We start from the raw sequence: 19,572 nt of genomic DNA, 5'->3' as shown, positions 1-19,572 counted from the left end.
ATACTACAAATACATTTACATATTTATGTGCTTAAAAACACCCTGGATTAGTTCTTTTGGTATACTTAAAATCTGCTAAATTGGAACTAATTTATTGTGCGGAAGTAGTGCTGAGATCCAAAGCACTAAAGATATACTTAAGTATACTTGATTGTGCTAAAGTGGAACTAATGCATACTTAGGTACTATTGTATACTTTAGGTACACTTTAAATATCTTGGCTTTAAACACTGATATTATACAGAGATCATACGATCCTTACAGTGATATTAACACTTAAGCATAATATTAGGAAATGTGCATTGTGCAATAAAGAAGTACTCCAAATAATTAAAGTTTAATTATAATTTCATATCAATAATTCTTAAGTAATGTCAATAAATGTGTATTGTATACCAAGTATGAAATAAATGTATTTTAAATAGATTTTGTTATATATATATATATATATATATATATATATATATATATATATATATATTTTTTTTTTTTTTTTTTTAAACTAGGGATAGTTCACCCCAAAAATAATAGTTCTCTCATCATTCCTAAACCCTCATATTGCTCCAAACCTGTATGACTTCCTTTTTTTTTTTTTTTTTCACCAATCTAGTCCAATCTGCTCTTTTTCATACAACAAATGTGGACAGTGACCAGTGGTTGACAAGCAGAAAGGGCATAAAAACACCTTAAAATTAGTCCCTATAAGTATTCAGAAAAAAATACAGCAGCTTTATGTTAAAAAGAGACAAAATCCACGTACTGGCTGTTTTAATTGTATGGAAAAGAGCAACTTAGACAAGCTCAGGCTGCAAAATTTCTCTTTTTTGTGTTTCATGAACGACAAAGCTAGCAAGTCATTGGGTGTTGAACAACATGCGATATTGCAGAATTTTGTATAACACTTTACAATAATGTTTTGTATGTTAATACAATGGCTAGCATGAACAATTTAAGCTTTTATCTTGGTTAATTTCTACATATATTTTACACATTTCAAGCTCTATAAATTAACATTAATATAGTAGTTAACATTTGAAGTGGATCAAAAAAAGTTAATCAAAGTTGTCCTAAGAAGAAGGTTTTAGGACAACTTTGATGAAAGGTTGATCCACTTCAAATGTTAACACACACACAAATGAATGAACAATGGTATATTTAAAAATTGACAACCTTGATTAATAAATTCTGTAAAAATTAATTGTTAGTTCATAATACCAAATGCATATTAACAAACTGAACATCAATGTAAAGTGTATTGAATTTATTTATTTTTTTATTCTATTTAAGATCTGCTTCAATGGAAAGCCATCTATAACTTATCCAGATCACGTGATTCCTCAATCCATCAAGTTTTGATTTTATACTTTTTTTTTTTTGCACACTCGTCCATAAAACATAACAAAATGCTACTGTAAGCAGCCACACGTAGGGACTTCTCCATCAACATTTAATTTGCTCCTTTTTTTGTCTGTTGCTTTTTTGTGAAAGAAAACCAAAACAAAAAGTCAATTCTACAAACTAACAGACATGGTTGTTTTCATCTCATGATCTCATGAAAGTTGCTATTTCAAACCAAATGAACTGGAAAAAAAAAAAAAAAGAAAAAGAAATTGCCTGGAAGCGGTGCATACAACTTCAAAGTCTTTGATGGGGTTATTGTCATATCCCCGGTGTGGGAGGGGAAGGAGGGAGAGAGAGAGAGAGGAGGAAACGAGGAGGAAAGTTATAGCTAGTCAGGCGTCACTTGATCTCCTCCTTTCCTCAATGAGTCTCACAACACACAGAAGTTGACAAAATAAAAGTTTAAGGGATGTAAACTAGGATACTGCAATTCCAAACAGTTGTCCTGCTGCAGCGGTCAGTGTGTGTCCACGGACCTCACTGTTTATATCATTCATCCTTCTGTTTTCTTCCCCCTAGTTGCCGACTGTCCTTCCCAGCACTCCGCCGTCCTCCTCGGCTGGTAGTGGAGGGTTTGTTGCTGGTCTTTTATTTCTGAAACCTTTTATGTCCTTATAATTGACTGATAATGAATCCGCCAATTTATAAGTCAGATTTGCTTTGTGTTGAGTCGGGGGAAGACAGAAGCGGTCTCGATAAACCACGCTCAGAATTCACCTCAGGGAACACCAAGCAAAATACATAAATCTGGGACTGCACTACATTAAAACACAGTCAGAAATGGAATGAAAAGTAAGACGATCTCTATCTACGCTATGCTTGTCTACAGGCAGGATCCAGCGGTACTGTGCTAGTAGTCGTAATGAACTCTGGGAGCATCTACAGCACGTGTCCATCTCTTCTGGTGAGCGATGAAGGGTCGCAAACATTTAGGCGAGTCGGGGTGGTGGTCAAAAGCCGATGCTGAGAGAATCGAGATGGCCAGTCGATGTCGCTGGAAACTTAAAAAAAGCCGACAGAGAAGAGTAGGTTCAACATAGCTGGACTTTTAAGGAACAGTGGCAAGATCCTGCAATAGATCTCAAATTCATATTAATAGTCAGTCAATGATGGCATATGTGAGGCTAAAAAGAGAGGGAATTCATGAAGGGGGAACGTGTGCATTTGTAAATCATTCATATATTTAAAAAAAGGAAAAAAAAAAAAAAAAAAAAAAAAAAAAAGTGTCCCGTTGACAGCGTTCTTCCGACCGAGTCCTTTCCGTTGAGTCTTGAGTCTCTGGTTTGTGCTTTTTCAGCATGCTTACAGACAAGTGCTGCCTCCTAGTGGCTGGTTGTGGAGCAGGTGCTGTGTGCGGCTGGGGAGGGGAAGAGTAACAATGACACACCTCAGACGTGTTGAACTGGCAGGATGCCTGCGCACACTAACGTTATAGGGCCGCGGGACGGATATGTAAGAATAAAACACCAGTGAGATAAAGAGAGTTTAGAATATATATATACGTATACATGTATATCTATATATATAGAGAGAGCAAGAGAGAGACTATAAAGTGATGGTCAGAGACTGGTGCACTGGTTTTGGTATTCTGAATTTGGCTGTGGTTGATCTGCAGGGGTGGGGGGGGTTGGGGAGATTGGACATGCAGAGGCCGTCCTTTGGCCTTAGCTCCCGTAGTGCATGGTGTTGCTGGGGATGGCCATAGGAGATGCCATGGAGATAGCCGGGCCGCCCATGGTGAACTGGTTGGTGACGGGGTAATGAGGACTGCCGCTGCTGGGACCCTGCTGGGCAGTTGTGGCCCCTGAGAAGAGATAAAAGTAATAAGAAATTTATGAACACCTGATGTTAAAGTCCAATGTATACTTTGGTTTTTACGTATACGATAAGGTATGTGTAAAGTGCGCATGATGCAAATTGTCACTGTATGTGTGCAGCTAGCTATTTTATCTAGCTTAGCTTGTACTTAAATTTTTGTGCACTAATTCAAACTACTGGTGACGACAACAAAAATAGATGCCGTGTTGACGAGTGCTTGTGTGAGGTGGTAAAGAGACACCTGTTCGACTGGACTGGAATAGAATAAAGTGGAGATGTGGAACTTTTTTTTTTTTTTTACTCAAGGTATCTCGAAAATACAACCCTCATGGTTTGAGAATGAATACAATATATCCATCTGCAGGCTCTCAGCACACACTGTAATATAAAGGCCTATTCATATTTCACCAAGAACTAATGTTCAGTGCAACAATATTAAAATTAATGTTTTTTTTTTTTTTGGTTCACTCGGTGAAATAAAAATGAAAATTGTGTCATTTACTCATCCTCATGTAGTTTCAAACCCACAAGACAAATAATAATCTTCTGTCTAATACAAATGAGAATATTTTTAATATTCTCTCATCATCACAGGAGCTCAAACCAATGAGGTTTGTTCTCATGCATGAAGCAACATCTTGCGATGATCAATGTTTATATATGAATAAAAACCCAAATTAAATCTGTTCATCGTGTAAAGTGTCTCATGTCTCTTCAGAAGACTTTGATTAAACCACTCAGTTAATTACATAGATATTGTAAAAGTAATCCATATGAACTGATATTTTTGGTTGTACGGACTTTCAGTGAATGGACAAAAAAAAAAAAAAAAAAAAAAAATTTTTTTAAATATCTTAATACAAAAAGTTTCATTTTTTGTTAGATGTAACATGGTGAGTAAATTACAGAATGTTCCTTTCTGGGTGAACTATTACTTTTATCAGTGAAGACAGTAAGAGAAGAGACACTCACCCTGGACGATTCCGGTGCTCATTATAGAGCCCATTCTGGAGTGAGTGTGGTTCACAATCCCCGTGTTCACTGGAGGGGAAAAAGACAGACACCTCTCTTCAATTTACACGAGCAAAGTGATTAACAAGAAACACATGAACACTTGAAGTGAAGCAGGAGGTGACCAACTGTAATATAGAAGATCTTAAACTCTCCCAATATCAATATATTAAAAAAACTATTTATTGTCCTGTAAAGGCTTTTATAAGAGATAAATAATATAAAAATGTAATGTATGGCATACATTAAAGGGGTCATATCATACATTTATTTTCCCATTATAAATTATGTTTTCTGCACCAAAGATGTTTTAATGGCCATATTCAACCCTCTCTCAACCTTTAATATATAAAAAGCTATATACTGCATAATAAGTATAGTCTCAAAAGATCAACTTAAAGATAAAAATTTGATCCTTCATGATGTGGCCCCTTTAATATCACAAACTTTATTTTTTTTTATCTCAGCCTTTGGTTCTTCAAGGGATAGTTCACCCAGAAATTAAACACACTCATATTGTTCCAAACCTGTATGACTTCTTTTCATCCTCGGAATACAAATAAAGATATTTTTATTACCACTCATCGTTTTTGTCCATCCACTGAAGTATCAAAGTTTGGTTGTATACAAAAAGACATTCAAAAAAGTAATCCATATGAATTGAGTTGTTTAATCCAAGTCTTCTGAAGAGACACAATCACTTTATATCAGGGGTGTCCAATCCTGCTCTTGGAGAGCCACTGTCCTGCAGAGTTTAGCTCCAAACCCAATTAAACACACCTGAAGCAGCTAATCGAGGTCTTAAAGGCAGGAACACACCAAGCCGACGGTCGGCCGTCGGGCAGTTTTTCTTCGTCGGCCGACTAAGTTTTCTCAGTGTGTTCCGCACCGTCGGCTGAAGTTGATCCTCGTCGGCTTTTATTCAGCCGATTTGAAATGTTGAATCGGAGTCGGAGCTCGTCGGTCCGCCGGGCCATATGATCATTCTGATTGGCTGTTCTGCTACTGCCGCCTGCTGGTTCGGAAAGGCATTTCATCTCACGCAGGCGCAGAACTGACGTGCCAACTTGAGCCGAGCCAACCCCACAGTCTGCTTTCATCGCCACTAGTTCGTCGGCGTCGGCTTGGTGTGTTCTGGCCTATACCAGGCGTTCTAGAAACTTCCAGGCAGGTGAAATAAAACTTCCAGGCAGATGAAGTTGGAGCTAAACTCTGCAGGACAGAGTTTGGAGACCCCTGCTTTATATAATGAGCAGATTTAATTTAGCCATTTATTCATATATATAAAAACATTGATCAACACGCATACATAGAGATCATCAAAAATACAGTAAACACAGCAGTTCAAACCTGCTTGCTTGATGTGCGAGAACCAATGAGGTCTGAGTTTATGGTTTACTTTTACCATGTCTTTTTGTAGTATAAAAATTTTGGTTTTTTAATAGGTGGACACAATTATAAGAGAATATTAAAGATATCTTTATTTGTGTTTCAAAGGTGAACTAAAGTTTTATGGATTTGACATGAGGATGAGCAAATGACGGCAGAATTCTCATGTTTGGGTGAACTCTCTCTTTAAATGAACCACACCAGGAGCTCATTTGTGTGTATGTGTGAGCGTGTGTGTGTTTGTGTAAATATCCATACGTGCATGCGTGTCTGTACCAAGGGGGATGAGGTTGTTGTGGGACACTGTTGTCCCACTGCCGCCAATGACAGTGCTGAGATCATAGGCTGTAGGCATCCCTGACAGACAAAAAGAGAGCAAAATGTGAGTGATATTACTCCAGTAATGCAACAGTAGCTGGATGGGAGGAATTGCGGCTTACTGATGTAAATGCGAAAAAAGGTCAGGAGGAATACTTGTGTAAGAGCTACCTGACACAGCCATGCCTTGGCTCATGCTATAGGTTCCCCCAGTGTTCCACATGTTCTCTGAGGGGGAGGAATAGTGTGACCCTGGAGGTGGGGTGGGTGTTGTGCCCGTGTACCTGCAGAACACAGCATAGGGTAAGCAACACACGTTTCAGACATCCTCTTATTGGTTTCCGAAGCGATGCATCCTCTCACCGAAAGAAGGGGTTCTTGAGATCAAGTAGATTACTGGACTTGGAGCCTGTCTGGTCCACTTGAGCAACAATACTAATGTCATAGCTTTGTCTGAAAGAGGAAGCGTAAACAAATTAGAGCGTTAACCACCTAACGTTAACAATCTGAGGGTTAACACAAAGAATTGTGTGTGCTCACCTCTTGTTGGCGATTAAAAGTGCAGTGCCTGACATTGTGTCCCCTGCCTTAGCAAAGAGAGGTGACTGCAGCAGACAGCGCACCTGGTACCAGTGAGTGAGGGGTTCGGTGGGGGCCGTAGAGAGCCACACCGTCATCCTGTACACAGACACACAGCACAAGAACATACCTGTCACAATACTCGGATTACAAAACATTAAAAAGCAACTCCACGTAATAGCAATGGCTGCAATGGTACATGTATCCTTACTGAACAGATACAGGGCTTTCCGTCGCAAAATTACAATTATTATAATTTTATATTAATTTTATTGCAGTGTTATTATTTTTCTAATTATTATTGACGAAAATTTACACAATATTCACTTGGTTCAGGATTCAAATAAATAAATAGACTAAAATGAACCAAAATCAGATCTGAGAACACTAGTGACTATGAATGCAAAGAGAACAGTGTTCTTTCACTTGTTGGGTCACATTTTTGACCATTTAGAATAGTCTGAACGTGGCTCTGTCAGAGAGGACTCAAGTGAGTAGTAGTATAGCTTTTTAATGCCATGTCTGCATCTTCATGGCAAAAACAGAGTTGCATAACTACAACAAAAATAAAAACCCAACAAAACAGCAGTTAATATTATGGATGTTGTTTTACATTAACATATGATAAAAATGTAAAACCTTTTCTGTTAAAACCTCACTAAACACTTAAGTGAGTTTATTACATAAAAAAATGTTGGGACAGTCCAATAAAATATGTTTGATGGAAAGAGGGGTGACTAAAGTGTGAAAACACTGTAAAGAGAATGTGTTGGAACGTACACTGATCCAATGAATGCGACATCAAACCAAAAAGCCAGCCCATGTACAAGCCCTGAATGCATCATGTGGAATTTGAAGGGGATTTCTATCCTGGGAAGAGAAAGAAACGAATATATTAAACAACTGGACAGGCTGACACGATTCTTTTTTACAATATCTTAAAATAAAAAGGCTGCATTTAAAGGGTTAGTTCACCCCAAAATGAAAATAATGTCATTAATTACGCACCCTCATGTCGTTCTACACCTGTAAGACCTTCATTCATCTTCAGAACACAAATTAAGATATTTTTGATAAAATCCGATGGCTCAGTGAGGCCTGCATTGACAGCAAGATAATTAACACTTTCAGATGCCCAGAAAGCTACTAAAGACATATTTAAAACAGTTCATGTGACTACAGTGACATGAAAGCTGCTGTCCGCGATTTTTCCTCTTTGTCGCCATCTCTTGTTTGAAACCTGCAATTGCAGTCATATGCGGAACAGTTATCTGTACGTGCGTTGTGCCTCGGCACAGCTCGTCAGCGCGGATGAATCTAATGCTTGCTGTCAATCACCGCACGGGTGTGGATACTGTACTTCAGAATCACAGATTCAACGTCTTGAAAGTATGACCAAAATAAGAATTTTCACTGGAAAATATCATCTGAACAAGTCACATTTCTGCCACTTTTGTTCTGACCAACTGAGGGAAAAAGCATTAGGCCTACAATACATCGTGCTGCTAATGATGATTAAATCTAACGATCGTTTAACTCGGATCATGTCAAACTGTGCAAATTATTATTACTGTTATACTTTGTTCTCAAATCGTTAATGTTAACAACATCAGCATTACTATGACTATGTGTATATTAGCGTTACCTGTAGATTTCAGTTTCTGTAGCCACTCAACTTTCCAAAGTGTTTTGCTTTTTGACCACAGCTGAATCTCTAGTTGTCACTGATGATTGTCATTTGGACCTTTCTGGATTACAATCCGCCATCAAAATTATAAGTTTAATTATTTCAGCTGCTGTGAGAAAAGACTATAAATTATCCACTACCAGCTGCATCCTCACGTGATAAAACCGACTAGCCTCTCGACGGGACTCCTTCCTTTCTGTTTACGGACGTGACGTAATGACACACAGACGAACTGCTGCATGCTCGAATTTCCCGCGGAAATCCACTATGTCCCTCTTATTATAAAACATTTTTACAAGCTTACCGTTGTGAATCGAGCTAAGATAATGAGATAGTTTTGAACACTGGTTGGTTATGTACTTGCTCAAAAATTGATTTTGGATCATTTAACCAAAAAAAGTTACGGACTGCAGCTTTAATGTTATGAAGCAACGAGAATACTTTGTGTGGCAAAAAAACAAAACGACTTTATTCAACGTCTATTGATGGGCGATTTCAAAACACTGCTTCATGAAGCTTCGAAGCTTTATGAATCTTTTGTTCTGAATCAGTGGTTCGGAGCGTGTATCAAACTGCCAAAGTCACGTGAACCATTGAAATTTCTAAACGTTTCTAAACACTTATGACGAAACAAAACCTCGTTGAAATCACGTGACTTTGGCAGTTTGAGATCGTCTGATACACGCTCTGAATCACTGATTCAAAACAAAAGATTCATAAAGCTTCAAAGCTTCATGAAGCAGTGTTTTGAAATCGCCCATCACTAAATATTGTTGAATAAAGTCGTTTTTTTTGGCGCACAAAAAGTATTCTTGACATAACATTAAGGTTGAACCACTGCAGTATTTGAAAGATCTGACTGACACTCACATGCAGAAAGTTTTACTGACCAACGTTTTGGCACAAAGCCTTTGTCAAGGTATGATTGTAGTCACATGAACCATTTTAAATATGTCTTTAGTAGCTTTCTGGACATTGAAAGTGTTAATTATCTTGTTGTCAATGCAGGCCTCACTGAGCCATCGGATTTTATCAAAAATATCTTAATTTGTGTTCTGAAGATGAACAAAGGTCTTACGGGCATGGAACGACATGAGGGTGAGTAATTAATTACAGAATTTTCATTTTTGGGTGAACTAGCCCTTTAAATGCAATATAAATTATGCAATTGGAGGAACCATACTTGTAAAGATCCTCTTCTTTAGCTTCTAAAAAGTTGACTGTATATTTCACTGATTTGGCCATAAGGATCCTGATATCAAAAGTGTCCTGAAAGAAATCAGAGAATAAATGAGAAGTGGCAAGACATCCCAATATAACACTCAGTCCTGCATGCGGAGGAGGATGAGACGGGTGCAATCAAACAGGACGACATGCTGTGAGGCCTCTTGTCAAGGGCTGAGCCACAGTAAATCAGACTCAGTCCTAGCTCAGAGGGCTCTCCTGCCTCGACCTGAACTCTGGAGGATGCTACAACAGCGCCCCCTAGAGCCAGACCATAGCAGGTCACTGTCCCAGCAGTCTAACACCATTACAGACAACACAAATGCCTGAACAGCTGACTACTGCTGGACATGAACCACACACACACTACAATTATGATGTATAGAAATAAGTGGACTGAAAATCAAGCACACAATCGACAAGTTAATTGGCCTCTCAAGGGCATGAAAGTGGAAAAAGTAGCTCTGATGGATTTCAAAACACTGAGGATCCTATATCCAAATCCACAACTAGAATTACATGCGTCCTTGTTCACATAAAGACATGCTTCATAAACCATCCTTGATGGATATAAATTTATTGCATACCCCCTGACCACACACTAACTGTGAGCTCAGAAACCAAGACCACAAAGTACGGCCTTTCATCACAGGCACAAAGGCAAGCATACATACTTCCATGTTTTCTACACAAAACTACCGTTGAATACATTTTCCTAATCCATATAGCACGCTGCCTTTCTCCATTACCTAGAAACATCCTCATCATTCTCACTTAGGCTTAAGTAAGTAACTCAATCCTGTCCGTATTTACCCTCAAGCCCTCGCTGCTCATCTATTACATGCGAGGAGACGAATCTCCAGTTACCTTCATACTTCACACACTATTTATCAGTATAATCTTTCCTCTGAAGGCGCAAACACAAGCTAATGTGTTATGGCTTTTTGCCTTATGAACTTTCTAAACCGTGGCTAACTCGAAAAAGCTAGCATGTACTTACGAATCAACTAGCACACACCCAATCCGCTAGTCATTCCCTCCCATTTCTCACCACAATAGGCTGTCTGAAGTATTCATCAACTGCAGCTCCTCTCAGTGCAGACAAATCCACCCCATGGAAAGATGGCTGGTACCTGAAAGACAGGAAATTTCAGTTTTTCAAGTATAAACAAAAGAAATCATACAGAGTTATGTCTTAGTCATCTGCTACGTTTAAATGTTTTGTTCCCCCAAAAATGACATTTCAGTCATTAATTACTCACCCTCATGTTGTTCCACACCCGTGAGCCCTTCGTTCATCTTTGGAACACAAATTAAGATATTTTTGATGAAATCTGAGAGTTATATGACTCGTCCATACACAGCAATTTTACCACCAGAAATGTACTAAAGACATTGTTAAAACAGTTGACGTGACTGCAGTGGTTCAACCTTAATGTTATGAAGCTACGAGAACACTTTCTGTGCACAAAAACAACACTGTTTTTGGCCGGCTCCTGCGTCAGCACCACATGAATGCGTCGTGCTGCTGACATGACCACATCGGCCAATACTGAGCTGGCGTTCTGACGTAGAAGTATTCTAGTCTCTTCATAGCATTACGGTTGAACCACTGCAGTCACATTGACCATTTTAATGATGTCTTTAGTACCTTTCTAGACCTTGAAAGTGGTGGTTAAAGTCAGAGAGCTCTCGGATTTCATCAAAAATATCTTAATTTGTGTTTTGAAGATGAATGAAGGTCTTATGGGTATGGGACGACATGAGTAATTAATGACAGAATTTTCATTTTTGGGTGAACTAACCCTTTAAATGACAGTTTATTTACACTTTGAGTCTATCATTTGACATCTGCTATCCGTTACATGATGACTGGCTGCTTATTTACTCACACTTGTACATTTTGCATCTTTACTCCCTCCCCACCCAATGTCCTTATCCTCTTTTTTTTTTTTTTTTTTTTTTTTAGAAAGCTCACCAGAAATTGGCCTTCGTAAACTGCTCCATGTAAAGCTGCTCATCTGTGAAAGGAGCGAGGTGAACGTCTCCAATGGTGGGAAACATTTTGCCTGTTAAAGAACAAAGTTGTGATATGCAAAAATAGTATTAGAGTATTGGTTAAAAGGCTACTCGTTTGACTACTCATACACTAGCTAGCATACACATTAAAAAAAACCTTTGGGCTTAACGGTTTTATACTTGTAAATGTTACAGATTAACAAAAGTATTCCCATTTTGCAAGCGAGTCTACATTTAACTTTGGAGACTTTAATGAATGAGTGCTCGTGTGCGCATGCGCGTCCAACAGAAGGAGTGGATTACAATCGGAGAGCAATAATTCTAACCTTATTCTTAAATATTTTGCAAACATATTTTGCATCAAAAAGCGCAAGCACTTCAAATCCCCAATTACAATAGCACCGGTGTGTTACTGCCGTTTGTTCAGTAAACCACTGTTTAATAATAATAAAAAAACACGTCATTTTTCCACCTGCTGTACCGAACCGTGACTTTAAAACCGAGGTACATACCGAACCATCATTTCTGTGTACTGTTACACACCCCATGACCTAAGCATGTGTCTATCTTTTGTTGATTTGTTCTTTTAACTAAATAATCCTTTTTCTCTTACCGTTAGGCTTGAGGAATTTCTTGGCATGTAGATAGCTCTCCAGCATCCTTTCGTTGAACAGCATGTAGCCCATGGGTTCAGAGATGATTATGTCCACCTGCTCAGGTAGGGATACTTCCTCCACTTTCCCAGGAATAACCACAACACGCTCTGACAGCCTGTTACTGTTTACAAGAACCTGTGGAAGCACAATCATTAGCACTACTATCACTATATAATGACTTTCGAGTAGTCAAGGTCAAAGGCCATCTCATTAAAGGGTTCCTACACATTTTCCATTTCAAATTTCCATACATTTTCCAGACTCAAATTTCCAAACCTCTGTAGATTTTCAGACCATAAATGGTTCATACAGAATTATTTTCAGCTTTATATTTGGTATATAGTAGTCATCTGTAAATATTGTTATTTTTTCAGGGGGTTTTTATGGATTTTCTCAAAGTTACAACATACAGATTTTAAAATTTTTGTAAAGGTCCTTTTAGAGGCTCTGTAATACAGTGCAAAGAATATCTTGAGAAGAAACCCAAAATGCAAAAATTGACCTTAAATTCATTCAGTCATGTTTGACAATCACTAAAGAATCACTAAATAGCTGCCATGAAAAAACACTCCTTGTATGATACATTTATTTTCAGTAAATTCCTAATTTTCAATTATAGAAAACTAAATATGAGCAATAGTCTGGAAAAGCAAATATTTTTCCATACCTGGAAATTACTCAAATCAAATTCCATACTTTTCCAAACAGCGTAGGAACCCTGTCATTACCTCCTAGGGTTGTAGCGATATACAGATTTTAGCTTGATTTTGGCATGATACCAGCTTTTCAGTATCAATACAATTATTTTTTTTGTTTTTTTTTTTGTTCATGCATTCAGATTTTTTAAAAGAGAAGTAAAAAATACTCTCTCAATCAAAACTTTATTACATATTAAAATATTTTAATATTACAACTATTAAATTACACTATACCACCATGCTTATTTTAGTACCAGTATATCACACAGCCCAATTACCTGCACGTTTATTAATGATTAAATGTTATTTTACATTTATATTAAAAATATAATATAATTCATCACAGGATCCTTAAATTCTGGTTTCCACAAAAATATGTATCGGGTATTAACCGATTTCAACATTGATAAGAAATTTGTCTTGAGCACCAATTCAGCATATAAGAATGATTTCTGAAGGATCATGTGACTTCTCTTAAAAAACATTATCGACCTCAAACGGTAATGTTTGTTAGTGACTGATGAATCTGTATCTGAATATGTTATACCTCTGCATGTTGAGCCATGGTGCTGGCCTCCACAGCATAAATTTTACGGGCACCAGCCTGAGCTGCGAAAAATGATAGAATTCCAGAGCCACAACCTACATCCAGCACAACCTGAGACAAGGAAGACACAGAGGGAGGAATGAGAACAAGAATCAATGCATTTATGTAAAATGGACTTAAGTGTCCCTTTTTACTTCATTGTAATAAGTCAACTGTTCCAGTTGCAGATATTTTGGTCTGGACAACATTAAAGCTAAAAGTCAAGGTCATAATAGTCTTAATATCTGACTGACCAATGTATTATTATTATTTATTCATTTATTTTTTTACAGAACAAGAAATGCTACAATAAGCAAAGAGAAAGCAGTTCTGAAACTACTCAACTCCATGCCAAGTACACTTAAAGGGGTCATGAGTTGATAAATCAATTTCCTTGATCTTTTGACATGTAAGAAGTCATTATACCATTGTTGCACTATAAAAATATCAAGTAAGTTTCAGAACTCAAAACGTCCTTGTTTGTCAAAAAAAAACAACAACAAAAGAAAACAACTTTTGTTGAAACCAAGCTCAGAAAATGTCTCATTTTGGATTTTGTCACATTGTGACATAATAGAAATAAAAGAAAATCATTGCCTATTTCTACATCATTGCGTCATTGGCCCCACCCACTGACACAGGATCACCAGATTAAAAATAACATTACTTTCCAAATGATCCTAATGCTAGGAAAGTGGTTATTTATTTTCAACTACGTGAATGTCTCAGTAGACCATTATTTGTTTATTCAGTACATTTCACCGTGGATTCTTTGGTAAATCAGTCGCAATTTCGGTGCAGGCCTTGCAAACAGACTTTTACTGCAAGATATGGACCCGACAGTAATGCCACAATATGTAACCGTGTTAATTCTAATGCCTAATCTGTGATCAGTGGTTTCTGATATGTAATGATTCATGTACAGTCAGATGTTCATCATTTATAGCCATGTATGCATCAGTAAATCAAGCCAGAGACTAAACTAACTTCACATTGCTTCTCTCATTTAAATTGTGATTAAATTGAATACAGAAAAAGCGATCAAAGTACGTTCCCTTTATATTCACTGGAGCTGTCAATCACACAGCGACTGAGTTCTGTACTCTCGCCAAAACTCCCATTATAATCAACTACGGCTACAATGCTCATCACTGCAATCTTTCATATGACAGAGTAGATCTAAATATAATGCTATAATCAACACTTTTCGCAATTAATCTCGACAGCTGTAATAGAAAAAACATAGTAAAGGTTTGAGAGAGTTCCACATGTAATACTTATTTCATATGCAAAGATGTTAGCCAATCATAGCAGTGGGCATTTACATTGAAATCTCACAGCAGACACGTCCCTTTAAAATCAGAGGGCTAAAATCAGGGTAGAAAATTACAATTTTTGGTCTATGAATCATATAAACACTAAGTGCACCTTAAGAAACATTACAAAATAAAAACAATTTCAGTTCATGACACCTTTAACAGTACAAAGAGAGAAATAACAGTACTTTATCCTTGAAGTCAGTATGATTCTGGAGGATGGCTCGTTGATATGTTCCAGTTCGCACATAATCCTGCATCATGTTTTGTTGCTGAGAGAGGTAGCCATAAAACTGAAAGGAAAAAAAGAAAAAACAAGAAGACATTCATAACATGTCACTTCTGCTTATGCTAGACCATTTTAAATAAAATGACTATTACAATTAAACGGTAGTCTTGATTCCCATTATAACTAATTTAAAAGGATCTCTTCAGGTTTTAAGATGAGGAAAACAGGTTCATCAATTGACCGCTTTGCCTATGCAAGTCAATTCGAGGCCAAACAAACCTGGAAATACTGTACAGCTGAGGACTCCTCCGTCCTCTCACTGAAGACCGAACGTTCGCCCCTGTGTCCACGGCAATTCTTCAGGAGGTTATAGAATGACGAGAAATCTGGCAAAAACAACAACAGCAGATACATTAAGAGATTACATGCTTCATAGCACCATAGATGAGTTTGTACACTATGAGTGACTGCAGCTGTGCTTGTCTGAATGTCTCAGTGAACTGATGCACTTGTAAAAGGAGGTGAACTTTACCTGCTGGAGATGCAAACTGCAGGAGGACGCTGTTACAGCCCAGAGTAATGATGAAGGACTGCTTCCCAACACGACTGCATTCTGTCTCCCGTGATACTGAACACTTAAAGACGCATGTCTCCTCATCTGTGGAGAAAAGCAATAGCATGGATATTAATATTCATGTATGATCATATATAATGTTAATATAAAACAAACAAACAGACAGTCCTGCAGTAAAACAGATCATTTCATTTAAGTAAAACAGAATTATTTGAAAATGATATTTAGAAGAATGTTTCAACAGTTTTTGTCCATACATTGGAAGCCAACTGGGTCCAAAAAAAAAAACCCCCAAAAAAACAAACAAACAAAAAAAACCCTTTGACTTTCATTATATCAAAAAACAAAAACAAATCAAAAATAGAAACACTTTTTTCATTAACTTTTGTGTTACAGAAAAAAAAAAAAAAAAAAAAAAGTCATACAGGTTTATCAGGTTTGGAACAACATGAAGGAGAGTAAATAACAATTTTCATTTTTGGTGGAACTGTCGCTTTAAGATCCTACAGGAGAAAGCTTATTTTAACAATAATAAAAAACAACAACAAAAACATTTCAACAACATACATTTCAGCTTTAAAGAATTAGTTCACTTTCAAATAAAATTGTCCTGATAATTTACTCACCCCCATGTCATCCAAGATGTTCATGTCCTTCTTTCTTCAGTCGAAAATAAATTAAGGTTTTTGAGGAAAACATTCCAGGATTTTTCTCCTTATAGTGGACTTCAATGGACTCCAAACGGTTGAAGGTCAAAATTACAGTTTCAGTGCAGCTTCAAAGGGCTTTAAACGATACCAGATGAGGAATAAGGGTCTTATCTAGTGAAACGATCGGTTCCCTATTCTACTTATGGAATGAACGCAGTGCCAGTTCTGTTTTTTCCGTAAGTAGAACAGGGAAGGCATAGAACATACAGCGTAAGTGTTTTGAAGAATACGAAAGTGCGGTTTTGGCGGAACCACTTGGAAGGCGATCATTTGTTTATATAAATACATATACAGTTGTGTTTTTGTAGAAAATTACCGATTGTTTCGCTAGATAAGACCCTTATTCCTCGTCTGGTATCATTTAAAGCCCTTTGAAGCTGCACTGAAACTGTAATTTTGACCTTCAACCGTTTGGAGGTCATTGAAGTCCACTATAAGGAGAATAATCCTGGAATGTTTTCATCAAAAACCTTAATTTCTTTTCAACTGAAGAAAGAAAGACATAAACATCTTGGATGACATGGGGGTGAGTAAATTATCAGGAAATTTTTAATTTGAAAGTGAACTAATCCTTTAATATGAACTACACTAGCTCCTTAAAGGTTACCACAACTACCTAAACAAAAATTAAGCCAAGCAAACTAAATTTGTCCTGTTGAAAGACATTAACCTGGCCTTCAAATCACAGCAACATTAAGAGGCAATGCCAGGATGAGGGATTTTGTCATTTATTTTAGGATTAGGTCAGGCTTTCCATAGATTAGGCTGGTATTCATTTATATAAATGAGTTGAAAACAAGTACAGTCTCTACAGCAGCTCAAGAAAATATCTCTGGAACAGGGGGCAGGGCACTGAAGCCAAGAAAATCTGAGCTTTAGAACAGGAGTGATTCTTGGCATCTACTGTTCATAGCTGAAGGCTTTGCTCTTTGGACTCAGAACAAAAAACAACAACAACAAAAACATCCTAAAAGACTAACTCTCACAGACAAGGTTAAGCTAGTCCTAGACTAAAATGCAGGTTTGAGCTGTTTCAACTGAAAGTAACTTGCACTGACATATCTTAAAATATATCAGTGCTATTGTTTTGTCTCAAGATGCACACCAGTAATGTTTTTTTCTAGTGAACGTTTATAAAAAGCTACTTAAAGGCTCTAATTGAACTAAGGCCTAATCCTGGCTTAGGCTAAGCCCTGTCTGTGAAACCGGGCCTAAATAACTGTTTACAACAAGCTAAAGAGACGTAAACAAGCAAACCAAACACTTAAGCGGACCCTAAAGTAATAATTAATTTTTACAACGGAAGTGATTCAATCAAAAACCAACTTTAGCTGGATAATAATTTTCCTATTGTCACTGTGAAGCTGCTTTGAGATAACATGTATTGTGAAAAGCGCCATATAAATGAAGATGACTTGAAAGCGAAAGAAACAAAATTCCATAAAAAAACATGAATTAACAAGTCACAAGAGTGTGGAAGAGCTGAATTACTTCCTTAAAGTTGCACTTAGTATGTTTTTATTGGCTAACATACAGTATAATAATTTTCCGACTCAATTTTCCGATTTTCACACAATCTTATGCTTTGTAAAGCACCTTGGGCACTGGCTAAAAGTACAACATAAAGACTGCATTATCATCATTATTAGCAACAAAGTCTTTTTTTTTATATTAGCAACAAAGTCAACTGCACAACAAGATCGGCCATGTGACGTCAACACGGCAGCTAAAGGGGGCGACCCGCTCCATGGATAATAAATTACTCGTATTTAATAACTACTCATCTCACACAAGTTTAAGTAATTTTAATATTTCAAGAAAATTTTAATTTATTAGTGAAATGCAAAAAACCTTCTCTTTATAATGTTTACGCAACAATGAATATTTAAGAGCGTACTCTCTCAAGTAACTGCATAAAAACGCGCAAAATGTCACACACTAACATGAATTTTTATGAATAAACTTGGCCTTTCGACGAAAAATGCTGAGGGTGCTGCGGCATTTGAGCTCGAGGAATTAAAACTTCTAGAAAAGAAATCTATGGGATGTGGGTCACGCATCTGTTTCAGTAAGACATTCATCTCATCCACGGGACATCGGCAGCATGAGGCTCCAAACAAAAGCCCTGAGCGCTGAATGAACAGGCGGGACACTGGAGAAAAGGAGGCGGGGGACCCGCTATTGTTCCCCGCAGAACAAAGATGAATGACCAAACGGTGCCGTAAGAAACCTCCGCGAAATTTCACATTACTTTCGCGATGTTTTCTGTACTTTGAGAAAGAGAAACCGGGCTGTGTGAAGGTACAGTACAGTATAGTAAAAGTAGAGAGGTGGCGCAGAACTGCGCGCCGGGGATGTGCGCAATCAATCAAGTTAACTCACAGCATCCATTCAGCCCACCATCCAACCAGGTTAAATCAATTTCAACAAACGTTGACACAAATAAACCAATGCAAAACAAAACTAAAGACGTTTCTAATACACTTTCTGAAGCGTAATAGTATGACTGAAGGTTTCACTGCGGCTAACTTTATAGGCGCCAATCCACATTATACAAATCCTTCCTGACTGCCAGCTTAAAAAAAAAAAAAAAAAAAATCTGGATGCACAGGACATGCATCTGGAACAAAAGCACTCATGCATGTATGTTTTAGACTGTAGAAACACATTCAGTGCTGAATTGCCGCGGCTCGTGCGTATTAGCTGGGTAGCAGCTAACCATAAGCAGCTTAACACAATACGAAGTGTTTACGGATGCTAACATGCTACGATCAACGTGGTTTGTGGCAAGCATGTTACAACCGAACCCCTGGCTCCAACAACTTTACATCTTTTAGAAAGCATGCACGGGCACGAGAGCCGTGTCTGAGATCACAACTCAAACGCCGCCGGTCCCTGTGATCAGGGGTTGCAACACACGCACATGCCGCACGCACATCACTCTCATTAGGCTAGGCTAGGATACACAGCTCAGCTGAGGCCGGATGCAAAGTGTTTAAAGCCAGCATCTACTCACTGTTCGAGAGGCTTATGAGAGCCGCGTCCTGGTTGGTTTTGATCTCTAGTCGCAGAGGCTGCTGCTCTGAATGTCGCTGTATGTCTCCATTGGCGTCTCCGATGGAGAGGAGGCGCACGCCTGAGAACACGGACACCGCCATCTTCGATCTGGGGAGAGTCATGCAGGCAGCTCGCAGCGGCTCAGATCTCCCCCGGAGTCAATGGTCAAGATAGGCCTGACTTACTACTGCCTCCACATGGCCACTTCTTTTTTTTCCTCCTCAGCTGTAGTTCAATTTCAAGACATGATATGGGTTACTAAGAAAAAAAGGAGTATATTGAGTACATTTAAGAATAATA

The 19,572-nt window shown here is 37.9% G+C and overlaps 1 protein-coding gene and 1 non-coding gene across 4 annotated transcripts; both read right to left on the bottom strand.

Annotated features, from left to right (window-relative positions):
* Positions 1-1,246: 1,246 nt before the first annotated feature.
* On the bottom strand, positions 1,247-19,499 carry carm1 (coactivator-associated arginine methyltransferase 1). Of its 3 annotated transcripts, none has more exons than XM_048194806.1 (16): positions 19,232-19,498; positions 15,464-15,589; positions 15,211-15,317; positions 14,891-14,995; positions 13,348-13,458; positions 12,060-12,237; positions 11,406-11,496; positions 10,479-10,560; positions 9,387-9,472; positions 7,297-7,386; positions 6,478-6,615; positions 6,301-6,390; positions 6,109-6,221; positions 5,896-5,976; positions 4,192-4,260; positions 1,247-3,205 (listed from the first exon to the last, which is right to left on the bottom strand). In XM_048194806.1, the coding sequence occupies exons 1-16, from the start codon at positions 19,392-19,394 to the stop codon at positions 3,066-3,068; spliced, it is 1,770 nt and encodes a 589-aa protein (XP_048050763.1). In that variant the 5' UTR covers positions 19,395-19,498; the 3' UTR covers positions 1,247-3,065. The 3 variants fall into 3 exon arrangements, with proteins under 3 accessions (XP_048050763.1, XP_048050755.1, XP_048050770.1); XM_048194798.1 differs by having other exon boundaries at positions 5,878-5,976; positions 19,232-19,496; XM_048194813.1 differs by lacking the exon at positions 4,192-4,260 and having other exon boundaries at positions 19,232-19,499.
* On the bottom strand, positions 9,579-9,776 carry LOC125250628. The gene has a single exon (XR_007180821.1). It is a non-coding gene; the product is annotated as a small nucleolar RNA SNORA74 (small nucleolar RNA).
* Positions 19,500-19,572: the final 73 nt, after the last annotated feature.

The sequence above is a fragment of the Megalobrama amblycephala genome, linkage group LG1 (assembly GCF_018812025.1).
Source record: "Megalobrama amblycephala isolate DHTTF-2021 linkage group LG1, ASM1881202v1, whole genome shotgun sequence".
Classification (NCBI taxonomy): Eukaryota; Metazoa; Chordata; class Actinopteri; order Cypriniformes; family Xenocyprididae; genus Megalobrama; species Megalobrama amblycephala.
Note: the sequence above shows the minus strand (reverse complement) of the source record. Positions and strands in the feature narration are given on the sequence as shown.

Bases quoted from the DNA above. Each gene is read 5' to 3' on its own strand.
- carm1 (XM_048194798.1), bottom strand. From the start codon at position 19,394: ATGACTCTCCCCAGATCGAAGATGGCGGTGTCCGTGTTCTCAGGCGTG. The intron at 10,561-11,405 runs GTGAGCTTTCTA...CCTGTCTTTCAG, and splicing joins TTTACGAAGGCCAATTTCTG to GTACCAGCCATCTTTCCATG. The intron at 6,391-6,477 runs GTGAGCACACAC...TTCCTCTTTCAG, and splicing joins CTTTTAATCGCCAACAAGAG to ACAAAGCTATGACATTAGTA.